Here is a 25453-nt window from a genome sequence, read left to right as displayed (position 1 = left end):
TCTTGGTTGTTGTTGCATCTGCTCATTCTGCAAAAACATTTTCCCTGTTGTTGAGTATTTGACTGGAAAGAGAAGTATCAAACCTCTCATATTTTTCCTCAGGTGTGTTGTGTTAGACTGCTCTATTTCATCCTTTTGAATTGATACCCTATTGTAGAGTTTAAAAGCTTTAAACTTGCAGAGGAGAAACCCATTTTGTATTTAATAAACTTATGTTCTGATTACAGTTTGGCATTGGATAAAGTGGTGATTCTCTTCCAAGGAGAGACCTTTAAAAAAAGTACATAAGCTGCTTGATTTTCTTTGATTTGTCTGTGTAATGGGGGGGTGGACACCTAGTCAAATGCCCCCTTTCCTATATGCTTAAGAAAAAAAAAAGAAAACAAGTAAGAGAAAGAAAAATGCTACAGTAAACTATGCAACAGAGTTGTAACAGAGATTAATTTTATTTGTGCTTTGTTTGTGCTTCTATGTAACTCTAGCAGTGCTCTTTAATATGTAGGGGAAGAAAATGGCAGATTTATGTACTCATCCATAAGAGATTATCCATAGAAGATTACGGATGAAAGATTAGGAAGTGTTTGTCCATATGAAAACATTGAGTGTAAGTGCTAAGAGGGAAGAAAAGGAATAAAAAGAGCAACAAGACTATCGTAATTCTTACTGGTAGTGGTTCCTGCCTAATTGAGCTCAGGCTTGTTCCCTCTGTTAGGGACAGTGTCTGTGTCATACTTTCTACCTGACTTTCTGTTTGGTGGAGGAAAATCCTTGGTGATTGATCCTAATTTTTTCATAACATACAAGGGAAGTGATCCTAGGAAAAACAGCCAAAGCATAAAATAAAGTCATCAGGAACTTCAAGAGAACTAATACTGTTCCTGACTGCCCAAGAGGAGACTGACCTCCAATACAGAGGAAAAAAAATGATGCAAAAATTATCTTGTGGTAATGAAAAGGAACAGATGATAGTTTTGCCAGATTTGTCAATTATATCCTAGTTAGGAGTGAATGTGAGGACACAGTGGGTGCAGGATGTGATTTTGTCCAGATCAGCCTTATACCCATGGGGGACATGCATGAAGAACAGAATTTCTGTAAAGAAATACCTACAGAAAGGATCATACAAAAATCTTGAATGCTGGGCATTTTTCACATATATGTGATTTTGGAAGCATCAATTTAAGGCCAGGAAACTTCAGGAAAAAAACTTCAGACATATTATGCAAGATTGTATTGACTTATTTCTGAAAACATACTTGCCTAACTCCCATTATCTTTACATGACTGGCAATTGCCTGTTTCATGCATGTAAATCCAGAATAGCACCACTGAATTAAATGAATGCAGAAAGAGAGCAGTATGTGAATTTTAGGCTGACATTAAAAAAAATAAATCTATTTAGGTATCTCTGGGGCAATGAATGCCAAATTTGCTAGTAGCTGCACTAATACTTGGTGCCTTCTTTCACTCTTATTCTTCTTAACTAGTTGCATCTATGTATCACATATCTTGACAATATAGACAAGGTACTTGGCAATGTAGACAAAGAAATAACATTATGCTCTAAAGATATCATTGGGGCTGTCTGATGACTATTGGCTTGGGTAAGATTGAATAGATAGACAAAACATCTTTCTTGTAAGAGATAGATAAATAACATTATTCTTAGATGAAGTATCTCAATGCAATCACAGATCAGGCTTTTGTGTTTTGAGAAGCAAGAATCTGGATGCTAATTTTTGCATATGGTTATTTTTTGTTTGTTTGTTTTGCAGCGCTTATCAATCCGAAAACCTGAAGACTCAAAAGCCAAACAAAAACAAGGAGACAATGTGAGGGAGAGGATCATCAGACGGGCTGCTTTAGAGTTTGAGGATGGCATGTATGGTATCCTCCACCTGTGCTATAGGTTAAAATGACGACTTGATAGACTAGTTGTTTTTGTTTCATGAAAGTTAATCAACATGCTCTTTATTTGTCTTTCCAAGAGTCTGGAATTCTTGCATTTTAATAACGCTCTGTTGAAATAGATGGGATGTTAAAGCATAGGATACCTGGAGTCTTTATTCAGGCATATCTGCAGAGCTTGTTGGCAGTTGAATATTTCGTAAGAATTTCTTTTAAAATTTACCTGCATTATCAATGGAGCTTTGTTGGACTGCTTTTTTGTTTGTTTTTATTTAGTATGTTGACTCAATGCAATTAGTCCAAATGACAAAATAATTCAGCACAAGTGTGAGGCATCCTGCTAAAAATTGAAATGTTTATGAAAACAACAGTTCTAATGGTAGTCCAATAATAACTTTGTTTAATTTACTAGTTTACAGTAAATATATTCCTTTTTGCACCTTGACCGATTTTTTGTCAGCTAATCTGGGTATTGGAATCCCACTGTTGGCCAGTAACTTCATCAGTCCAGACATAACTGTTCACTTACAGAGTGAAAACGGAGTCCTGGGTTTGGTAAGGATGTATCATAGTCCCTTATCTGCAATACTTACTTTGCTGTGCTGCAAGGTTTTATTCCCTGCTGCTGCCCCCATCCTGATTACCGTTTTACTAGAAATCATATTCAAGCAATATTGCATGGTGATAAAACTTAAAAGGGAATACTATTTTTGCCGTGGTAAAGCTTTACCATATTACACTTGAATACCTCTTTCTGAAAAATGTCTGTCAGTTTGGTTAGGAAAAAAAAAACGCACAATAGCAAAAAAAAGCCAGTCTGGTTATTTAATGATTCTAACAGCCTCTAAACAGTATATCCATCACTCTTGATACATTAGTTGACGTAAATTTTGTCTTTTATCATCACGGATAGTGTTGTGCTGAAGAGGAAAAAAATGGATGTTTGTGATGATCTGTTTTCTGCAATAAGCATTAGAAATAGTAAAGCAGTCATGAATTGTATCTCAAAGATATTGTAATATAAAGCTGACATATGTCTGTGTTATTGTCAGGGTCCTTATCCACTTGAAAGTGAAGTAGATCCAGACCTGATTAATGCAGGTAAAATCTTTTAAAATCTTTTAAGTCAATTTAATATATCGAAAATGATTCTTCACTGTTAATTTAGAATTTTTCTTTTGATTTGGCATTTGAACAGACTCCTGGTTTATTTACTTATAAATATTAACATATTTGGCTTGGTTTAGTCTTTGAAATGAAGGTTGGCTTTGATCAATAGAGATATTTAATATTCTAGTTAGAGAGCTTATGCTTTTGTTCATTTTAGTAGCTGCTGAAGGGAGCTCTTTTCCAGGCCAGTCAGTAAAGAGTACAATTTTCCTTTTCAGAAGTGAGGTTGTTTAGTGGAGCTTTTACATGAATATGGATATTTTTTTCCCTGTTCCTTTTCATGTTCTTCTAGAAAACGTTTTTCAATGATTTATGGGTGGGACATGTTTTTAAAGATTCTGTAAGTAGTGTCCTGGCTTCTTTCTGTACAGTGAATTGTGTACATGATGCCTGATTGTATGTTTGGGGAGGGAGCTGTAGCCAGGGCTGGGGGAAGGAGCTTGCTGAGGGATCAAGAATGCTGGAAGGCTGCTTTCCCTTCACTGGGGGTGGAGTGTAGGTCTCAGGTTATGAAGTGAAAGCAGGGATGGGGAGGCACACAAAGGAGCAGCAGGTCTGGGACTGCTCTGTCTGGAGGAATGTTCCTTTTCCACATGTATCACCTGCTATGGCTCCCCTGTATTTCTCCATCTGAGCTTCATACTGCTGCCTGCTCTTTTGGGGCATTTCACCTCAGAAGCAGCCACAAAATGCAAAAATACAAACTTGTTATGGTTTACTGCATCTGCCTGTGATATGATTTCTGTTGTCTTAATAGGAAGTTGTACTCACATCCCTTCTCTCTTTCTACATAAGACTAAACCTATATATTGCATTCTGACAAACTGAAGTAGGCCTTATACATTCTTATATGACACCTTATGAATTCTCATTCATTCTGATGATACAGAATGTAGACCCATAGCTGACAAGCTTAGACTTACTTTGTTAAGTCTCTCTATCTCTTTCTGTACGCATGTATATATGTGTGTAAATATATATATATATATGTAGAAAGCACCTTTCTCTGTGTCCATTAGCTAGTCCAATTAAATTCTGAATAGCCAAAGGAAATAAAGTACTGACATCAAATCGGCTTTTAATTTCATATCATGGTGCAGTCCAGCAATTGTTCACTGACTTGAAACATTTGCTACCTGGCTTAACTAATTGATACTGTTATGTTGTGCTATGTTGTTTCTCTGTTGCTGAATTATGTTTTAAATAAGGAGCTATTTAAGTCCATCTTCTGATTAGAAATTATTAAGGAATCCAGTCCAGTGTTTCAACTGTTGAGATACATTTTATGAAGAAAAATATCAGGGGTACATAGAAGCTGAGTTAATGATTGAAGTTATTTTCAGGATTTAAATAAATACTGAAGGTGTCATTGTAAGGAAAAAATATTTAGATAAAAATACTTATCATAAAAGGTAAAACAATATAGAACCTTGTTAGAACTTAATGGTAATTTCTAATACGTGTGCATTAGAAATGAACACAGTAACAGAGTAATAAAGGGAAAAAAAGCCAAGAACATGATAAAGCCTGAAAAAAATGTTCTGCTTTTATATGGACATCAAGATGATCTTGTTTATGACAAATATTTTTGAAGACAGAATCTTCCAGGTAGCATAAAACATTAGAATGCAACATGGAAATCAGATTGTTCTGGTATTGGTAATTTAATGTTAAGCTCCTTAACATCTTTCTCTGAAGTTGCAATAGACAAAACACAAGATTAGGTGAATCTCTGCTCAGTCACCAAAACTATTATTGCTATCATTGCTGAAACATGCAGAACTGCTAAACCCCACTGATACTTAGTTGGATTAAGACCACTCTAGGTGCTTTTCAGCCAAATTTATAAAAACATTTAGAAGAATAGATCCTAAATTACAAAGAATAGAAAGAAAAATAGATCCTAAATTACAAAGGAGTAAAATTTAATTCTTTTCTTGCTCATAGCCTGAAAAGTAGCAGTATTAGCCCCAAATTCCATGTTTTCAAAACAAACTCAAGGCTGGGCTCTTGCCATTTTTTTATCAAATGTAATTGCATTTTTCTGAAATAAGTTTTGTTGTCTGTTCCATTTTCTGAATGTCTCAGTTAGAGTCAGGTTATCTTGACAGTAATTTCAAGGTAGATTCTGTCCGCCTTTCAGCAGATGTGTTTACAAGCACTGACTTCTTGAAAGCATTTTCCAGAACTGGGTAATACGGTGTTCTTGTTACATTGTTCTTTGGCCCTCAGCCTTTTTTTTTCTCAGCACTGTCTTAGCTCGTCTCTTTTTCCTGAGGTTCTCACTCCATGCCTCTTCTGCATCATCTCTCCCATTCCTTGATTGCCTGGTAGGGAAGGACATTTCAGTCAGTCTCACAGCTGCTCTGGGTGTTTGCATGATGAATTCTTGTGATCTGACTGCAAGACTGCTTGTATAACCTTAACTCTGATTTTTTTCTATCAAAATTTTATTTCCTCACAATATCTTGGTGTATGTTATACACCAGTTGAACTCAATTAATTATAACAGGTAACTTAGGTCTCGCCTTCAACTTTCCTGAAGTGTTTCCTTCCCCTTTCCCATCCTTTTTGTTTCCTTCTTGTCTTCTTTTTCCCAGTTTTCAGGAAACTGTTTAATGATGTCTCTTCCCTGCTGTTGTTGTCTAACTTTATCTTCTCAGTGTCGTCTGGTGCTAAAGTCTGTTTTTTTCTCTAAAGTATCTCATGTTTGGTGGATATTTTTATCCACAGCTGTGTTTCTTTTGACTTTCTATTGGCACCCTAAATACATGGTTGATCCTCAGACTGATTCAAAGTACTGGCAGGAGAGGAGAGAGACGGCTCTGGACAGAGTCAAAAAAAAAAAAAAAAAATTTCCAAGTATGCTCCATTGTTTAACCCAAGAACAGTGAAACACACAGAAGCCCTTTTTCTTTTGCACTTAAGGCAAGGTTAGACTAGATCATTTGTTTCTGTGTGTTCTACATCATTATCAGTGTAGACTGTGTTGAGCCTGGTCTGCTCATTCTTCTTTGCAACCTGCCTATCTCCTGAAGATGCTCTTTCAGTTTTGGTAGTGCAGAAAGCTGAAGTCCACAGAAATTTCTTAACCTCTTGTCTCAGTGCTGCCTTGCTTGAGACTGCTGGTGGTCAAACAGTGGCCAACCCTATTATTAAAAACTGTCACAAACTGCTTCCTTGTCCATTATGATTGATTAGGTTTACATTCTTAAGTGTAATCAGGTCCATAATTGTACAGAATCCAACGTGGTGTTCTTGGTTAATAGCTGTAGCTTCTTTTGTCAAAGAAACAAAATATGTACAGACAATATCTTATTTCTTTTACAGGTAAGGAGACAGTCACTGTTCTTCCTGGTTCTTCTTATTTCTCTAGCGATGAATCATTTGCAATGATAAGAGGGTATGTAACAACACAAACCCTGATCTTTTGAAACATGAAAAGAATAAACTTAGTCAGTGGCTGAACTCATTAGTAATTCTTTGAGATGTGGTTAACATTTAACAGCCTGCAAAATGATTATGGACTTAATCAGTGATGGTTTATAGAGTATTAGGTCTAGCTATTGGAAATTGAAAAACACTAACTAACAGATACCATAGTGACGTTTGTGTCTACCACCACCTGGCCATATATAAACACATTTATAACTAGGTTCTAACAACTACTTTTTGGTCATTTCCAAGTATCTAATCTGTGCTTGCACACTGTGTATTCTCTTTGTTCAGCTTGCAACTATGATCCTCATTCCTCCTCCCTAATGGAAATTCACCATCTGCACCTGTTTTTTGTTTGTTTTTCGGGAAGGAGGCTGGATGCAAACAAACACTAAATCCTAATGGCTCTGAAAAGATAATGAGTGCATGTAAATATGTGAAGGAGTGTACTTAAAAGTATGAGTTCAGAGCTGATTGTCTGTGCATGCAATTAACCAAAACCAGACAGAAACAATAACATTTCTGAGGCTCAGTAGGCAGGCAGGAAAATTTGCAGCAGTGATGTATCTAGAAGAAAACAAAAACCTATGAGTGACAAAATGGTTGCTAAGTCTGTGGTATACCATTTTAAAGGTGATGCAATGAGACTCTGGGAAAAAAATGTAAAGTGTTGTGGGCTGTTACTTGAACATGATATGCTAATTACACACTTTGCTTCTCTTGCCAGAGGCCATGTTGATTTGACAATGCTTGGAGCTATGCAGGTGTCTAAGTACGGTGACCTGGCCAACTGGATGATTCCTGTAAGTAGACGTTTGTATAACTGACAGTGCACCATATTGAGGATAATATAAACATATTTGTAACTGAGAGTCAGGGAAAGGAGAAAAGGCTTGAAGCAAAAGCAGCATTGAGAAGATGGGTCAGGGCAGACCCAAGTACAAATACAGACTGGGAGAAGAACTCATTGAACTCTGAGGAGAAGGACTTGGGAGTATTGGTTGATGAGACGCTCAGTGTGAACTGTACCCGCAGCCCAGAAAGCCAACTGTATCCTGGCCTGCATCAAAAAAAATCATGGTCAGCAGGTCAAGGGAGGTGATTCTCCCTATCTACTCTGCTCTTGCGAGACCCCACCTGGAATCCTGAATTGAGCTCTGGGGTATCCAGTATAAGAAGAAAATGGACCTATTAGAGTGAGTCCAGAGGAAGGCCATGAGCATGTTAGTGGAGGGCTGGAGCACCTCTTCTTTAACTCTCAGCCTCTCTTCATAGTTGTTCTGTCTGGGGAAGAGAAGGCTCCAGGGAGGCCTTACAGTGGTCTTTTGGTACCAAAAAGGGCCTACAAGAAAGCTGGGGAGGGATTTTTTGCAAGGATGTAGTGATAGGACAAGGGATAATGGTTTTAAGCCAAAAGAGGGTAGATTTAGATTGCACATAAGGAAGAAATTCTTCTCTCAGAGGGTGGTGAGACACTGGAACAGTCAACCCAGAGAAGCTGTGGATGCCCCATCCCTGAAAGTGTTCAAGGCCAGGCTGGATGGGGCTTTGGGCAACCTGGTCTCATGGGAGGTGTCCCTGCCCATGGCAGGTGGTTTGGAACTAGATGATCTTAAAGGGCCCTTCCAACCCAAGACGTTTTGTGGTTCTAAAAAAAAATAATAATAGAGGACATGCAACCTTGAGGTTAACAGTTTTCCTTGGATACTGCTGTCACCAAGCAATAAAATACAAGAAGTCAGCCCTCTAAAGTTATGTTGGTGCGAAGTAATGTGAAAAACTAAACTTGATTTATGTAAGCTGGGTTTTATTCCTTTTGGGTCTATGCCTTTAAAATGTCAAGTTTTCAGCTGAGGCATGATGGTTTTTCTTCAGTGAGCAACAACTCTTGTATAGTTGTAACTGAAGAAAAACCTTTAAGGAAGGTGTGAAATAGTATGGAGCTCATCGTATAATGATAGAAAATAGCCTGCACTATTTTTCTCAGTATTTCTGTCAGTCTCAGCATTACCATTTTGAATACACCTAGAAGGAAGTAACTCATATTCGTGCAAATAATTCAGCAGGTTTGAAACATAAAAATATAAGCCAGTCTCGTTATTATTTAAGCAACTGATAACATTAATTCATTATTTGAACACACTTTAGATTTTAACATCAGATAACATATGTATTTTTCATATAACTTACAAGTTGGATATTTTCAATGGCTTTCAATACGGTACTATTTTTATCAGAATTACCTAGGGAAACAAAAACAAAACAAAACAAACAAAAAAGCATTTTTAGCCTGGTTTATGGTATTTAGAGGTACTCTCATAGGCATAGTTTAATATATATATTTTTTTAATCTCTCCATATTTTTATTTCAATTGTCAGATAAATTCTTTGTTCTGTTCTGCTTGGTTGCCTTAGACAGACATTCTCTTTATGCTTTTGCATAAAAAAAAATCACTATATTTACATGTCCCTATACTTGTATATTCAAGATTACTTAAGTCTTGAGATTTTCTTCTTTCCCAGTCCTTTGGTTTTACAAAAGCTCTGTTAAATGTTCCTGCACCTGGTAAAGCCTTCTTTTTTCTCAAGTTATTTCTGAAAGGCCCATTAGAAAGCAGAAGGGGGTGGGCTAAATTTTGGGTAAGAAGAATTGCTTTTTTGTGCTTTTACATTGCTTTTGTAAATTGAAGAGTCTAGAGAAGCATTCTTCAAAATATCCAAGTGAAAAAATATTAAATGATCCCTACTCTATAATATTCCTAGGAAATAAGCAAAATGCATGTGATAGCCAATAAGTTGAAATGGTCAGGGGGAAAAAAAATCTTACTGATTCATCAGTAGATAGTTTTTTTTCATTCCCCTTCCCCCCAAAACAAACAAACAAACAAACAAACAAAAAACTTTAATTTCAACTGACCAAATTGATATCTCAGGATATTAAATTTCACACAGTTGCATCTATGCTGAATCTAAAAGCTATTAACTAGAATCTTTATTCTTGAAAAGAGTTATCATGACCAGGAGCAATTCACCACTTGCTTTGTTGATTTCTTTCATTTTACTTGTTTTGTTTATGTTCCCTTCCCCTACTCCCCCCTCAAAAAAAAAAAAAAAAAAAGCCTATTATGCTACATTCCCATACATTCCCAGCTTTATTTTTATTTTAATCTCATCTGCTATTGTCTTTTGGTAGGCTTTTCCTGGTATATTCTAAAAGTGCTTTTTAAGCAGTATTCTGGGTTGATAGATCACATGTATTTATAGTTTATACAACAAAATATGCTTTGACATTGCTTAAATATTAAATCAAAAATATTTTTTGCACAGGGCAAAAAATCTCTTCAAAATAAAGCTGTTAATTTTTTTTCCCAGAAATATTTTACCACAATATTTAGTTTATTGTCCAGAGCTTCTTTGATTCCTGTCAGCATCAGTTTCCAAAGATAAGTCATAATTGGAGCCTATCAGAATTGTTTCTGGGCATCAATAGAAAAGCGTTTTGCATTAGCAGAAGAGATGCATTTACAAACATGTTTCCTGAAACGTTGGAACATTAAGTTGTATTCTAAGTTTTTCTAAGGACCCTGTAGACATGTGTATTCTTTCTTTTATTGCTTTGTTCTCCAGATGATTCTAACTTTAGATTTTGTATCCCTTATGAAGGTATTATTGGGCATTATTTTTCATATCTGGCATTGCTTATGAAGATGTGTCTCCATTCTGTTCAGGTTTAGGCTTCCCTCAGATTTGTGAAAAAAAACATGCTTTCAAAATTGGAAAGTGTGAAATAAAATAAAACTTTGGGTAGCCTTCTTTCTTTTTTTTTTTTTTTTGTTTTTGTTACCTTTGACGTTTACCTTTTTGCCATCATACACCATGTAGACCACTGTGACATTTTTGCTGTCCTCATTTGGCAGTCATGTTTAACTTGGACTGTCTGCAAAGTGAATATGTATTTCCTTGTGAGTAAATACATTTGATGCTTCTTATATATCCAATCAGAAGCCTTTCCAGTCAGCAAACATTTTTCCTTTGGTTACTTTATTTTGAGATCCATTGGTAAGGTGATTCTTAATCTGCTTTTCTGTGCTATTACTATCCTACAGTACGCATTTTTAAATTTTACATTTTTAAATATTGTACATCTTGAGACAGATGGAAATACTTTAATCTCTCATATTACTCATCATGATGACCAAATTACACTAGCAGCTGTTGGGAGAGAAGGCATTAACTGAATGGGATTAATCAATGTAGGCATTCAGGTCTCTCTACTTATCCTGTAAATACGATGATAAGTTACACTCAATTGATTAGAGTGAGATTAACCTATTTTTAACCAGAAGATTTGTGTGGGGTGATACAAAGATCAAAGATGGACTTTGCTAACAGCATAAGACTTCTTTAAGCTTTACTTCATTGTATCATTTTTCATTCAGCTTTTCATTTAGGTTTAGTTTGTGTGATTTTTTTTAGTGTCTTTTTTTTTTTTTTTTAACATGCTGTAGCTTTTGAGTTCTTGGATTGATGGTATTTGCTATAATTTCAAAGGCAAGTAATAACTCTAAATTTCATGTTTTGAATAAGCACTATCATGAAACTATCCTTTCTGTCCCATACTCAAGCTCTAGTAGATGCATATTACATATTTACTTGCACTTGTTATTAGGAACTGAACTAGGAAGGCTCATTGAAATAATTACAGCCCTTTCATATCTGCCAATTTCTAATGATGAGGAAAGCCCTGTGACTGAAGGAAAAAAGAATATTTTGAGCATGTGCAATAAACAGTGCTGTTCTCTTGGTTACTTACTGAAGAAGTTACTTCCTAAACTGGCATTTATGAAGAGATTTGTTGCATTAAACAAGACTTATGGTTTCTTCTCTTCCTCCTTCCAGTATTTCTCAGACTAATCTCCCAAGGGGGAATGGGCTAAAGTTGTGCCAGGGGAGGTTTAGGTTGGATATTAGGAAGAACTTCTTTACTGGAAGGGTTTTTAGGCATTTTTGGAATGGGCTGCCCAGGGAAGTGGTTGAGTCACCACCCCTGGAGGTCTTTAAAAGATGTTTAGATGTAGAGCTTAGTGTAGAGTTTACTGGAGGACTTGTTAGTGTTAGGTCAGAAGTTGGACCAGGTTATCTTGGAGGTCTCTTCCAACCTAGATGGTTCTGTGATTCTGTAGTGAGAGGGTTTCTGGGGAGGGAAGGAGAAGGTGTCAAATTTCTGAGGAGCCCCTGGGAACAAAGTGCAGCTAGAAGAGGGTGTCCAAGATAGGTGGAAGGAGAATGCTGAGGAGAAAGCTGTGGAGCAGAGCAGACACCAGAGCAGATGGGAGCCATGGCTGCTGCGAGCTACTGGTTGGAGCTGTGCTTCATGTCATGGATTAAGACACAGTATCTGGCCTTTGCGTTTCACTCAAGCTATTGCCAGAAATTGCTGTAGCAGAAATTACTGCATCTTTGCAGAGTAGCAGCATAGGCTGTTGTGTTCCAGACTTCCATGCCAGCATCTTAAAAGTTTTGGTATTCTCCCTGTCCATATTTGCTTTACCTGTAGTTCCTTTCTACCTGTGACTTTATGGGAATCTCCTAACAGAAGGATTTTATGGGAATTTCTGTCACCTCTCCAGTGGCTACAGCTTGCTAAGCAATACAGCTTTTTTTTCCACAGCCTTCTTGATGGAAAGTGTATAACACTAATTGCCTCTTTGACGTGTATTAGAGGCTAGGCACAGGTTACCAGAAGTTCTGAAATGTTGCCCTGTGATACCAGAAGTTTTGTTTTATCACTGATAATTATTAATTATGAGTATGAGTGCACATTTCAGTAGATCTCCTAACCATTACACACCATTAGTAAAATAACTACTTGTATTGCTGACATGGTTTTCCAGCAGAAAACTGTTGTACTAAAACTGGAGAAGCCCTGCAGCTAGTTAGAATATGAAAATAAAATGAATGAAATTTCTGTGACATCATGTTTCCTGAGGCAGAAATTTACTACAGATGAAAGGGAGTATCATTATGAAGCTCATCATTCATGAGAGGGTAACATACTCTTGGCTGAAGGACACAGAAAAGGCTGAGGTACTCAGCATCTTTGCCTTGGGTTTTAGTGGCATGGTCTCCATGGTTGGTGGTAGAATTTGGGGGAAGGTGAGTAATACTCATCGTAAAAGATAACTGGTCAAATACACATATTCCAGTCTGTGGGGCTGGACAGGATACATCGGATAGTGCCAAGGAAACTGGCAGTTCCTCAACCGTCAGGCTCAAAGGGCAATAATCAGCTGTTCAGTTAAAAAAAACAGCAGCCTTAGGGATGATGCTGGGACTGATACTATTTTACATCACTACTCCTTACAAACAATGTAGCCAAATAAAATTTTAAGCAAGAAAATTAACTCTAGCTTTGTATATTACTCTGCTGGAGCATAAAATTCGTATCTGGATAGCTAAGGTAATGCAGTTAAGGGACTGAGCATGAGGGCAATGTAAGTTGTTCCGGGTAGCTCAGTTTGGTTACATAAACACGGTTCATTCTTGGAAAAAATGAATAAATCATCCTAAAATTTAGAAACAGGAGCCTTAATTTTAATGCTCAGATTTGGAGTATCCAAACTTAAAGGATTAAGGAGTTGATAATGAAATAAATCAAATCAAAAGGAAAAGTATGCAAAAATTGTAAACTTTATCAAAGAAGACTTTCTGAAAAGAAGATATGAGGAAACTCAACTCAAATTTAGTAATAAATCATTTAATTTGCTAGCTGTAGAGGTCAGTATATCCTAAGACACCAGAAATGTAATTTCGTATGTTGTTGGTATGTAGGCTTGTTTGTTTTTACAGGGCTTCAGAGTACATCTTTTGCAAAGTTTTATACTATATAGGATGGGAGAACTGCACGTTCATTTATGTACTACACAGTATAAGGGGAACTGTGTGTTTGTTGGTAGAAACTTTCATTTTCAAATGAAAGTATACTGTTGCAGAGGATAGCTGAGTATGTGATTGCAGGAGTGAAAGTTTTTTTGTCATTGTTTTTAAGTTACTATTTGTACCATCTAATCTAAAAGCAGAGGGCTCCACAAGAGCTTTTCTGACTTGAAATGTCCATTGTTAATGGTGGGAGAAAAAAAAACAAGTATCCTTGGAAGCCTAAGAGCATTGTAGGTTCTTCTCTAAGGAGCCCTATTGCAGCCTGTCTGCCTCTGTCTTTGAATAGAAGAGCTGTTGAACAAACTTTGTCTTCGTTTTGAATCCAAAGACACTGTCTGGTAACAAAGTCTGTTGCACAGAGTGCAATCAAACTATCTGTTCTGTTCTAAGTTGTACAACATGTTGTTGTAAGAAAATTTATGAGAATTTTGTGTTTTTTTTTTTTTTTACAGTTATTGTTTATAAAATGAATAAAGCACTACAAATTAGATAAATTCTGTATAAATAGAAAATATGCAGGTTAATTAGGCTTAGTGACTGTGGCTGTGTCTGAGTACTGATCTGACTTCAGTGTGTAGGACATGACTGAGTAGAGCATATGCAATAGCAATTTAACACAGAGGAAAGACAGGACCTGCAGTTACCTAGATTTTCCCTTCAAATCTAAGTTTCAGCAGGATATCATTTTAATATGAAGTTAGTTTTAGATACTAGTTTTTCATGGACACCTGTCTTAGAATCAAGACTACAGTAGAATACCAGTTTACTGTTTCTCTCCCATAAGCATAGGAAGCCCTGGAGAGCCCTTCAGAATGTGGCATGAAAATTACTGCCATTGGAAGAGTCCTGGAGCCTCAAAGTAGAAAGTGTGTGTTAGCTCTACGTCGCCTTCCACCTTTCTGCGGGCATTTTCTGTCCAATTTGTTTGTGTTTATTCCTCTTCTGCAGACAGCATAATGGAGGGAATATTGGAGCTCACTGTTGGTATTTTATTCATATTCTCTCTACATTTTCAATGTGGGAAGTGTCAGCTATGTGTTAGGCATCTGTATAATGAGAGCAGCTGAAGAAATTCTGCTTGTCTCAAAAATATGAGCATATGTCAAAAGGCTTTTGATCTGTGGGTTAGTAGTAGCAATTGTGACTGCTGTGTGGAACCGTGACTTTCAGGTGAGACTAGTATTATGTTGACAGTGATATTTAATTATTGCACAGTATGCTGCGTGCTTGGGGAATGGAATGCAAACGTAAATGGAAGGTTTAACTGCCCCATTACACTGAAATAACATTAATCATTATAAAGCCAATCCATTTCAATGAAGCATGTCACAGACTGTTTTGAGGTGCTCTTGAGATGCAATTCATTTGAATTTCTCTCAATCATTTGAAACTGTTGCCAACAGTTATTTCATGTTAGTTTTACAGGAAAATAAATGAGCAAAATTTGACTAACTTTCTTTGCATATATCCCTTGCTATCTTAATTTTCTGCTCATGGAAAGTAAAATACAAATATAGTTACTGCACTTGTGTATGCTACATTTTAGTGCAAATTTATTAATAAATTTTGCCAAGTATTATAAGTAACTCAAGAGTCTGTATTCCATCCTTTCAGAACTTGTACTTTAAAATTTTGCTGTTCATTGCATATGTTAGGATATATCTAGTCAGCATTCATGAAAATCAGGTCATTTTCAGCATGGGTAAGCCCTAGAATTAAAATATTATTTTGGACACTCTTAAAATATAAATATGTATATGATCTTCAACCTGTTGTGCATTTGGGCTGGGCTCCATTTATTGCATTCAGCTAGTATTAACTCTGCACTGTTATTCCGTTGCCCACACCAATCAAATCCCATTAATGATTTCCTGGATTTTCTTGGTAATGTTTATTCAGTCATACTCAGTAAAATCTAATCTAGCTGTCATAGTTGGCATTCAGAATATTTCATGTTCAGCTTTCTCTGTCTCTCTTGATAGTCTTCATCTAGTCTTTTTTGCTGAAGAAATGAAAAATGAAATACAGGATGAGTTGTGGCTATCATTCTATAATCAACTATAAGCCTGCCTTTCCTTTAAACACAAGGCCACTAGCAATGGGCAAAGGATTGTGATCTACGTTCTATTTACTTAGAATAGATTTGTGCATATGTATTTTTGTTACCTGCTGATTGATATTTATTTATTTATTTTTGGGTGCAAATCTAAGGTGTCTGCTAGTATGCAAACAAGTAAATAAATAAATAAATAAATAAATAAAAATCTACACCCACAGCAGCTGTTGAGATACTTTTTAGATATTGCATGTGGCTCTGATGACCTGTGCATGTCACTTGAAGCCACCACATCTGTGAAGACAGACAGTATCCACAAGGAGAGGAAGACCAGTGCAACTAACGTGTGTTAGGAGTCCAGAAGTACTACTGAGGAGAAGGGCAGAGCAGAAGGGGTTTATCCTTTGACTGCAGTACTAGCACCACTGGCGGTGGTGATGGAGTAATTCTGTACCACTGCATTACCTTCATTTCCTCTTTTCTTTGTGGAGTTCACACTGTTCTGGTTGCTCTGAATTTTGGTAGCTTTCCCTGGCAAGACATGCTTATTTCTTTCATAATGAAGCCAACATTAGCATGGGTTCTGTACTTGCCACCTAGTCCATGTCTGTATTGTCTGCATCTGTCAGAGACGTTATGGGCACTCCCTGTAAACACTGTTGTGAGGTGTGGAGCATCTGAATAGCTTTGCTTATAGATGTGTTTAAGGTCTGTAGGTTTGTGTTTTTTTCTCTTTTTTTCTGCTTTTAGTCACTCCAGGAAGGTGAAGAAGGCACCTGTAAACTTTCTTTCCACCTTTAAAATTAACGCAAGGTTTAAATATTGAAAGCTTAATTCTCTCATCTTAGGGAATTTGTTCAAGGTCTTTCCAGGGACATGCTTCAAAATTCAGATTGAATGGAAAGCCTACATGAGCCTAGTTTAAACTGGAAGCATTCATAATCTCATTTAAGCTTTTTACAACAGATATTTTACTAATTTTGAGCAATGTGTGAGGTACATGTATTCTTACTTCTACTTAATGGACAGAAAGAAAAACTTCTCACTAAATCCTGCTTGTTTAGTACATTATTAGGTCAGCTGGCAACATGGACAGGGAGATGGCTCAGTTCCTTTTCAAAGTGGTATACGTTTTCACCTTACCTCTCCTTTGATATTAAATTTTAAATGGAATTATTCGAGCTTTTATTTCCATCTGTTTTCTCATCTTTAAAACTCTGCATTTAGCACTGGTAAGTTTTTACTTTTTCTTGAACACATCATTAACATCTGTTTTGCTGCACTGCTAATGGGATATCTGTTTGTCTCAAAAGATAATTTTCTTTTAACTTAACCATACCAATTCAGATGCCTTTTATCCTATGATGTTGGGAGTAGCTATAGAATTCAACTATGGAAAAATAGTTCTTGCTGCCAGGAATGCAGAGGAAAAATGCAGGACAACAGGATGGGTTCAAGACTTTAATAGTGTTTGAAAGGCTCCTGAAACATTTTATTTTCTTTCAGTCACCTTGCTTTAGTCTGTTTAGATTTTCGATATAAATGCTGCTTCCTTTCCATATAAATGCTGTTACCTGCTTCCTCTAGTATCTTTCTTGCAGCATCATTGTAGAAAAACTTCATTCTCTTGAAAAAATTCTTGACTGTCTCACCTGCTTTGGAGTACTCACAAGTTTCTGTTGGAATCCTATAGATTGCCTCCATCTGATCAACCAATGCTTAGGAATTACTATTAAGCTGAATGACTTTTTCAGGCTCTTTAACATCATATTTTGACCACCCAAATGTTGTTCAGATATGAAGACATCAAATGAGAAAATATGTAGCCTTCCATAATATTTTCTTTAAAATGACCCATCATGATAGTAATCAAATAAATTCCCCCTTCCATTTTTTTAAAATGTCTGTCACAAAGCAAAATTGCTGAATATCATTGAAATAAACAAATAAAAATCCATCAGGTGCATGACTGTCCTCCTTTTGCACCTGAAGATTATTTGGTCTGAGATGTAGCAAGAACTGCTAAGAAGGAGCATGACACAAAAGGCAGAATTCCTCCTTGCAAACTGGACCTTTTAACTAATGATTTGAACAATATAGCTGCAAGGGAACTGTGTTACCTTCTGTGTTACCCTATTTATAAGGTAACTGCCTTCTGTGTTACCCTATTTATAAGTATTCCCAATGCTTGGCCTTTCAGGAAGCACATGGCAAATTCAAAACACATTTTCTGCTCACTTCAAGCTCTTGCTGGTGAAGTAGACATCTTTTTTTTTTTTTTTTTAATAGGGCACTGATAGTTTGAAGCATGGCCAGTAAACTAAGTCTTTCCTTCTGATTTCTTAAGCGAGCAGCACTACTGTGTTTGGGAACTTAAAAAGCTCATCTTTTGGAAAAACAAACATGCAAAGGCTGGGCCTTAGCATGCTTAGAAGGAGCAGGAAACTTGCAAATGCACTTCAGTCATTCCTTATTTGAAATATTCTTTTTAATGAGTTACTTAAAACAAGTGAGCACCATGTAGGTTAGTAACATCGTGATTAAATGCCTTACCAAGTTGACAAGAGCAAAAAAAATAATTACCATCTGTAACTTGGCCTGTTCAATCAAAAATAAATAAAAATGATCTCTACTTTTTTAAAGTGAAATGTATAGCTCTCAACCCAGTTAGTGTTGAACATTGTCAAGCCAACCTAGCTGTTATCAGAGATTTTACATCAGTGTTGGTGGTTGCAGGCAGTCTCCAGGAAGTGAATATGTTTTTCTATGGCAGACTGCCTTTATACATGTAAAGAATTGGAATAAAAGCTGGACTTTTGACAGAGGCAATTATATATGCTATTAAAATTCAAAAGAAACAAATTGCTTATTGCTTGGAAATGTGCAGTGTTTATAAATACCAAAACTGTTTTGGTCTGCATGTTTCTCTTAAGCAAAAAGAAACAAGATGTCTTTTGGGAATCACATTTTTGACTGGAGTGTTTTAATTCAAATTTAGAATGCAGCTGGCCCCGTCCTAATATGGTGTGCAGGACAGGGCACTTAATGGGAGTTTGGTAGCTGCAGTGAGAATAATGTAAGGCTCTTATCCCTTGAATATTCCTCAAAATAAAAGCATGCTCGGCTATTTGGAGATAATGCTTAAGTAATTTACTTTACCTACCAGTCACCCTGCAGTGATGAGAATGTTTGCCTGAACAACAACAGATAGAGTGATTTGAAGGCCCTCAAGTCCTTCTTTTCAACTGTACTTGGTTTTTCCTATTCCCATGTACATGAAGGAACGAAATCTCTTGTCAGAGTCCTCTATGACAGCTTCTTCAGCAGTACATTTGTCATTGCCCTTTATCTGCAGCTATTTCTTCAGATGTTTCCTAATTGCTGTAGCTCTTTACTGGATAATAGAACTAAGAGTCCTGAAAAGTGAACTAATGGTGTTGCCAGGGTAGGAGTGTTGATAGCATAATTCTTGATGCAAACTTATTTTGAGTTACTGGGGAGATAATATGTTGTCTTCAGCTACACTGCATTATCTTGTCAGTGACCCTCTGGCAGGCTGATGAGAAGTCACCGTGGTCTCTGTAAGAGCTTTGTATTTCAAGGTGGGTTTGAGAATGATCAGAGCTGTGCCAGGAAGCCAAATACAGAGATAAATCCTGTCATCTCTTTAAGGCTCATGTTTGCAAAAAAATATTTAATAGGAGTGTTAATGTAATTAATATTACTGATATAAGAAAATCAAAAGGGCTTGTTTATAGATAAAGGAAAATATGATTTATTCTTCACTGTACGAAACATTTTTTTTTTATGTGTATTGCCTTCATTATGATGAAGAGGTTTTCAATAAATTGCTGTCCTGACAGCTTAATGAGGCAAGTTTCTTCCATGTGTTCTGTGTCATGGGCCATAGCTGCTGATGGTACCGAACTACATAGCTAATAAACAAAAGGATAAGAGAAAAGCTTTATGCTAGGAAGTTTCCAAGTTGTTTAACCATATCATTTTAGGCCTAAAATAAAACAGAATGCAATATATTTCTGTACTTCATTGATTTTAATGACAGATAACAAGCAGCTGAAACAGAATGAATACAAAATGTTTGAGACAAAATAGTTGATTTTAATCTCCAAAATTCCTTGCCTCGTGTTTCCTGCTAACTTTACCTATCATGCAGGTCCCCTCCCCAGCAGCCCAGGAGTGACACATGAAGTTGTTACCTTGTGGTTTTGGGGTGGGACTCTGGTGCTTGTTGTCCAAAAATGACTCCTCGTACTAGTAGAAGATTGTACTCAAGGTCATTGCCCATCAGAAGTTTGTTGAGCTTGGCAAGCCAAGCAAGCCTTGCTGCTTACCTTCCAAGATCAGACGCCTTCAGTTTAAGATGTTGGAAGCAGTCAGGGGTTGAATGCCACAGCATTATGAAAAGCAGAACACCAAGCCATAATACAGCTGTTGTGATGACAGGTGCAATTGTGACACTCTTTAAAAAAAGCGGGAGTCACAAAGGCACAATGCATTTCTTGGCTTGAAGGACAAACAGAAGTGAGTACTGGTTCAAACTCATTTATTGCCCCTGTTCTGAAATGACATCCAAATGCACCTGGAATGGAATAAAAAGAATGGTTTATGCTTATCTAGTGATACAAGCAATGTCTTTCTGAACTGGCAGGTGGAGACTGCTCTGATGTTCTTGTTGTTACATTTAAAATCAGTTATTTACTTTTGAGACAATGAGATTTCAAACATTGTGAGAATGAACACTTTGTTTTTACAGTATTAGAACCGTTGGAACTGGCTTAATTGCTCATCAGCATCAGGGCTCCCACTGTCACTGTTCAGGTGTAAGTTACACACAGGACGCCTCACAGGGCAGTGGGTCCTTGGCAGTGGGTCCATGGCAGTAGAAACTCATTGTTCTCCTCCTATTTGCATCACATAGACCCTAAGATGAGACAACTGTTTCCTCTTAGGGGAAGCTCTGGTAGTGTTTGAGTACAGTGGTCATGAATAATGTGGGTTTTCTACACAGGAAAAAGATAAATACCTTATTCTGTTGTTGCAGCCAATATGTTCTTTCTGTGTTTGTTTGTTTGTTTGTTTTTCATTTTAGTAGAAATGTTACATTTCTATTTAAAATCTCGTTTTAGGGTAAAATGGTGAAAGGAATGGGGGGTGCCATGGACCTGGTATCCAGTGCCCAGACCAAAGTTGTTGTCACCATGGAGCACTCAGCCAAGGTAAGGTGCCACTTCTTTCTATATAAGTCTCGTGCTGTAGCTAGAAAAGAATAATAATAATAAAGACGACTTCTTACATTCATACTTCTTCTGTCACTTTGTGAGGATCTCACAGTTTTGCTGTCAAATGCTGCTGAGGGGGATACAACAGGAGGATAGGTTGTTAGTATGGTTCCTTGCCTCTTGTAAGTGAATCATTCACCATGGAAAAATGAAATATTAATTTGATATTTAAAAGCTGCACACATTTTTTAGTTGCTTCATGCATATTTAATGAGAGTGGTAATTGCCAGAGCTACAGTAGATGCTACCCTAGAGATTTTACTCTTTACCTCAGAATAATTTGAGAAATGAGGTTCCCCATGGCTAAATATTTGTTATGATGGATAGATATTTACCTTTGAAGCTGTCAGTTATATTGGTACTGACAGTTGATAAAACAGATCTTTTTGGCATGATACAATGCAAGCTGCCTTTCATATTACACCACTATTTCATACTACACTGCTAGAGGTTAATCTAGAGATGACTTTATGGAGGGAGACTTATAGAAATAAGCAGTCTCCTACAGAAGGTCATAGGAAACTTGTCAATTGAAACTTCTAGAGTGGGACTGTCCAAACAGAGAAAAATGAGCCAAAGGACAAAATCTTCTATTCTTGGAGAACTAAAACAAATGTTTAAAAATTAACTTCCTGTTTTATTTCTGTGCTTGTTATTCCTATTTTGTCATGTGTCTGCAATAAAAATTAGCTGTGTGTATTTAAGATCAATATTCCTGCCAGAATTCATAAGGGATTTGCATGATAAGCTAAATATATTAATGATTGTGGGGTTGTGTGTGTGGTGTTTTTTTTTGTTTGTTTGTTGTTTTTTGTTGTTTTTTTTTTTTTTTTTAATGTGATTTAGGGAATGAATCTTCATTTTCCATGTTTTTTCAACTTTTTTTTTTTTTTTTTGAAATTGGACTATTTATACTAAGTTGTGTCCTCAAGTAGCACATTCTAAGCAGCAGGACTGGGTTTGACCCAATAGTTATTGTGTGCACATGTGTAAATAAATAAAAGTGCAAAGCATCCTGACTGCATCCCTATCACAGTCTCTCCTCCCCCACCAAATTGAATGTGTAATTATCCATTTGCGCAGACACATACTCCAGGTATTAATGTCATTTGAATGAATATTTATGCTAGACTTCAAGTTACTGTAGAATTCAGTCAAGGGTCAGAGTCCACACGCTGTAATTATTTATGACAATTTATCTCTTAATAGCACTATTACCAAACTCTTTTGTCAGTACAATGTTTGGAAGTTGTTTAATTGTTGTTTTTAGTCAATAGGAACACTGAAACTTAAAAAGATAGGAACACAGGTTCACTCTTAAATGTATAAACAATTCAGGCATAGACTTATTTATTTTGGTATACATATACATAAGGCAGGCCTTTTATATTCATGGGGTGCCTGGTGTGCACTTTTAGAAAGCCTATTACAGGCTTTCATAAATTATTTCTTCTGCTTTTGTAAGAAGGCACTGCAAAACTAATCTACATGGGTGATTTTTCAATTTTATCCTTATTTTAATGGAAGGCTCCCAGTATTCTTAGTGCTCTTTCTTACCTGTCCTCTTTTGGGGCTGCTTCTTGTTTGTCCAAAAATGGACAAGAGATGAAGTATAGAAACCTAGCGTTCAAAAATCAGAATCTGCTTTTACAGCTTTTAATATGCTCCTTGGAAAGGCAGGGAGGTGATGAACAAGCAAATATAGCACCTGTGACACCAGTTCTGAAAGTCAGAAGTCTTCTGTTGAGGTGACTGCTTCTTACAGAGCTGATCTTATATTTACACCTTTTTATTTCTTTACCACAAAGGGTTTCTCAAACTGTTATTTCATCCATATGTAAGCATCAGAGGAGCCCTCTTTCCTCTTCCTCAGAGCCCATTGTGCTACAAAGTGAAAATGTGTGCGTGAACTGTCAGAATCTGTTATGTCTGCTGGCTTTTTAGATTAGGGACATTTTTGTCATCTTATTTTTCCAAGTAAATAATAAGAAATCTATCATTAGACACCAAAGCCTTCTGTAAATCAACAGGAGTCAAGACTCGATGGACTGAAATACAGTGGAAGGCTACGGGATATATGCAGTACCTTCAATGAACACATTCAAGAATTGCAGCAATAGGTAGATCTTGCAGTTAGTTTTGTCTGATCTGTCATGTTGTAAAGGATCTTTTAATCCCCTTCAAGTGTTCTTATAATAGTGGCAGCTTCTTAAACATTAAAATACATTTTTCTAAGAGTGTACTCCTTTGAGTATGCATTTTGCAGTTTTCAAAGACAGCAATAGGCTGAGTCCTTGCAATGCATGCAAAATACAATTTACACTTACTTATGGGGGTGAAACTATCACCTGTCTTCACATTCAAAACAGTACTCGATTTTCCTTTATTTAAAAATAAAACTAATCACCCTTTGCCCTAAAGTGTTTAAATTTTTAATTACTAAATGTTTATATTAAATTAAAACTGAAAAATACGGGAGAAAAATGACTTAAATTACTTTTGTGGAATAATTCATTTTAAGAAATGTCATTGAGGCAGGGTAGCACAGAACTGTATAAAACAATAAAGACAGGGATGCAAGATGGCTAGTCACTGCCTTACAAAAGAAATAAGGGTAGCCAACTGAAAAGAGCAGTAAGCACGTCTCAAACAGCAAGAAGTATTTTTCACAGCCAACTAATGAAGTTGTGAATCTTTGGCAGGATGATATAGGAGCTCAACATATGGAATATATATGAAAGGTATTAAACCGTTTTAAGAATTCAAGTTCATCAGTGACAATTAAATAGCATTGACCAGAAGCAGTCTCTAGCTCAAGAAATGTATATGTCACAGCATCTCAGGAACCAGAAGGGCATACTTATTGAGGGGTGGCTCTATTTTTGTTCTATGTGCTTAGGCCACTGTGAGCCACTTGGCAAATGGTCTTGAGTCTAATTTGTTATGAAAGTTCTTAATGTATTTTTTGCTAAATTGCTTTTTTTGTTTGTAACTGTGAAGAACATTAATAGAATGTTGAGTTGTTATTTAGTCTCTGAACAGTCACTGCGCACCTGTGCCCATTTGGCTATATACTGCCTAAGAGAAATAAAAGTCCTTCACCCCCCATTATTGACATGTTTTGCAAAACATAATAAAATAATGGCTGGTGATTGTTTCATGTTTTGAAATGAGTTGTCTACATCGTTCAAAAAATAGAATGGAAACTAGTTTTAAACATGTGACTTGGACGTGGCTGAAACGTAAGAGCACTGAATTGAAAACTTTTCTGTCATTGTGAATAGTTTTGATTTTTGATGTGTTTGGAAAAGTATGGGCATTTTTGGTTCTTCAGTAACAGAATTTAGAGAAAGCAGACTGAAACACCGTAAGACTTTGGATATCTACATGACAGTCTTTTCTTCCTTTATCTGAGCAAATCCTGTATAAATTCAGACAGGAAAAAAAAATGCAATTCTATTTGGATTCCCATTCTGATAGTGTCCTGATGGATGAGTTCCAAAAGTCACTTTTCATGGTAACTGGTAATACAGTAATGTTCAGCTCTTCTGTTAAAAAGCTGGAACATATCAGTTCCTAGGGTCACATGAGCCATTCAGGCTGTCAGCTCTTCAAATTCATTTTATTTCAGTCTCAACTGGACACCAAGAAGAGATACTGCAATTCCTTAGAATTACACCTGATATGTTACTGAGGATACTACAGATAGTGCAGGTTAACCTTGGCTCTTGAGAAAAATGTGCAGGAAGGTCCTTACAATAGACAAAAGTTGATCAATTGAAAGTAACATACCATCACAAGTTGTCATTTTTTTAAAGAGTGATCAAGTTTCATCAAAGTAGTTGCCTTGATACCAGATGTGGATCTTGCCAGTAAAATTATAATTATAATGAAAAAATAGTTCTTCACTGAAAAAGATAAATTGAAAAGCACATAGACTGCTCCTTTTGTTATCACTTGGGAATCAAACTGGCTGAGATATGGTTCCCCAATTTATATTAAGCCTTAAGGAAAATTGATGATTGTAAATTTAAAAAGTATTGCATTCAGATAGTTAAATGCAGTACTCCAAGAGTTTTGAAATGCACAATTGAAAATTGATAATTAGAGGAAGAACACATATAATAATGGGGAAAATATGCACTTAATGCTGCATGTGTATAATGCTCACAAAATCCTCACTAAAAACATAGTAATTTATCTTTATTGTATCCGTTTGGAGCTATTGCAGATTTAGAAAGATCTAAAGCCATTTGTGAACTATTAAAAAAAAAAAAAAAAAGAGGGAAAAGAAAAGAAAACCCTGCCATCCAAACCTTACACAGCCAACTTTGTGACAGAAGCTATGTTTTTCATTAGGTAATATTTTTCCCGGTATTTAGAGTAGCTGCTGTTTGATACCCTAAAAAAGGAAATGCTGTAGAGTAAATCCTGTTTTCTTTACATACATTCTTTTCTGCCATACATGCAGGCTAATTTGTTCTGTCTAAAATAAATAAAATGTAACTTTTCTGCAGTACTTGAAGATCACAGAATCACAGAATTTCTATGTTGGAAGAGACCTCGAGATCATCGAGTCCAACCTCTGACCTAACGCTAACAGTCCCCACTAAACCATATCACTAAGCTCTACATCTAAACG

At 36.4% G+C, this 25453-nt stretch overlaps 1 protein-coding gene across 1 annotated transcript in view; it reads left to right on the top strand.

Moving 5' to 3' along the window:
• OXCT1 (3-oxoacid CoA-transferase 1) overlaps positions 1-25453 on the top strand; it is an 87467-nt gene that overhangs the window by 47316 nt on the left and 14698 nt on the right. Inside the window, exons 9-14 of the mRNA XM_072030862.1 lie at positions 1776-1887; positions 2369-2463; positions 2961-3009; positions 6409-6481; positions 7244-7319; positions 20659-20748. Of these exons, the coding sequence (XP_071886963.1) occupies positions 1776-1887; positions 2369-2463; positions 2961-3009; positions 6409-6481; positions 7244-7319; positions 20659-20748 (495 nt within the window). The remainder of the gene's footprint in view (positions 1-1775; positions 1888-2368; positions 2464-2960; positions 3010-6408; positions 6482-7243; positions 7320-20658; positions 20749-25453) is intronic.

The sequence above is a fragment of the Anas platyrhynchos genome, chromosome Z (genome assembly GCF_047663525.1).
Source record: "Anas platyrhynchos isolate ZD024472 breed Pekin duck chromosome Z, IASCAAS_PekinDuck_T2T, whole genome shotgun sequence".
Lineage (NCBI taxonomy): Eukaryota > Metazoa > Chordata > Aves > Anseriformes > Anatidae > Anas > Anas platyrhynchos.
The sequence above is the reverse complement of the archived record's forward strand: the minus strand, read 5'-3'. Positions and strand labels throughout refer to the sequence as shown.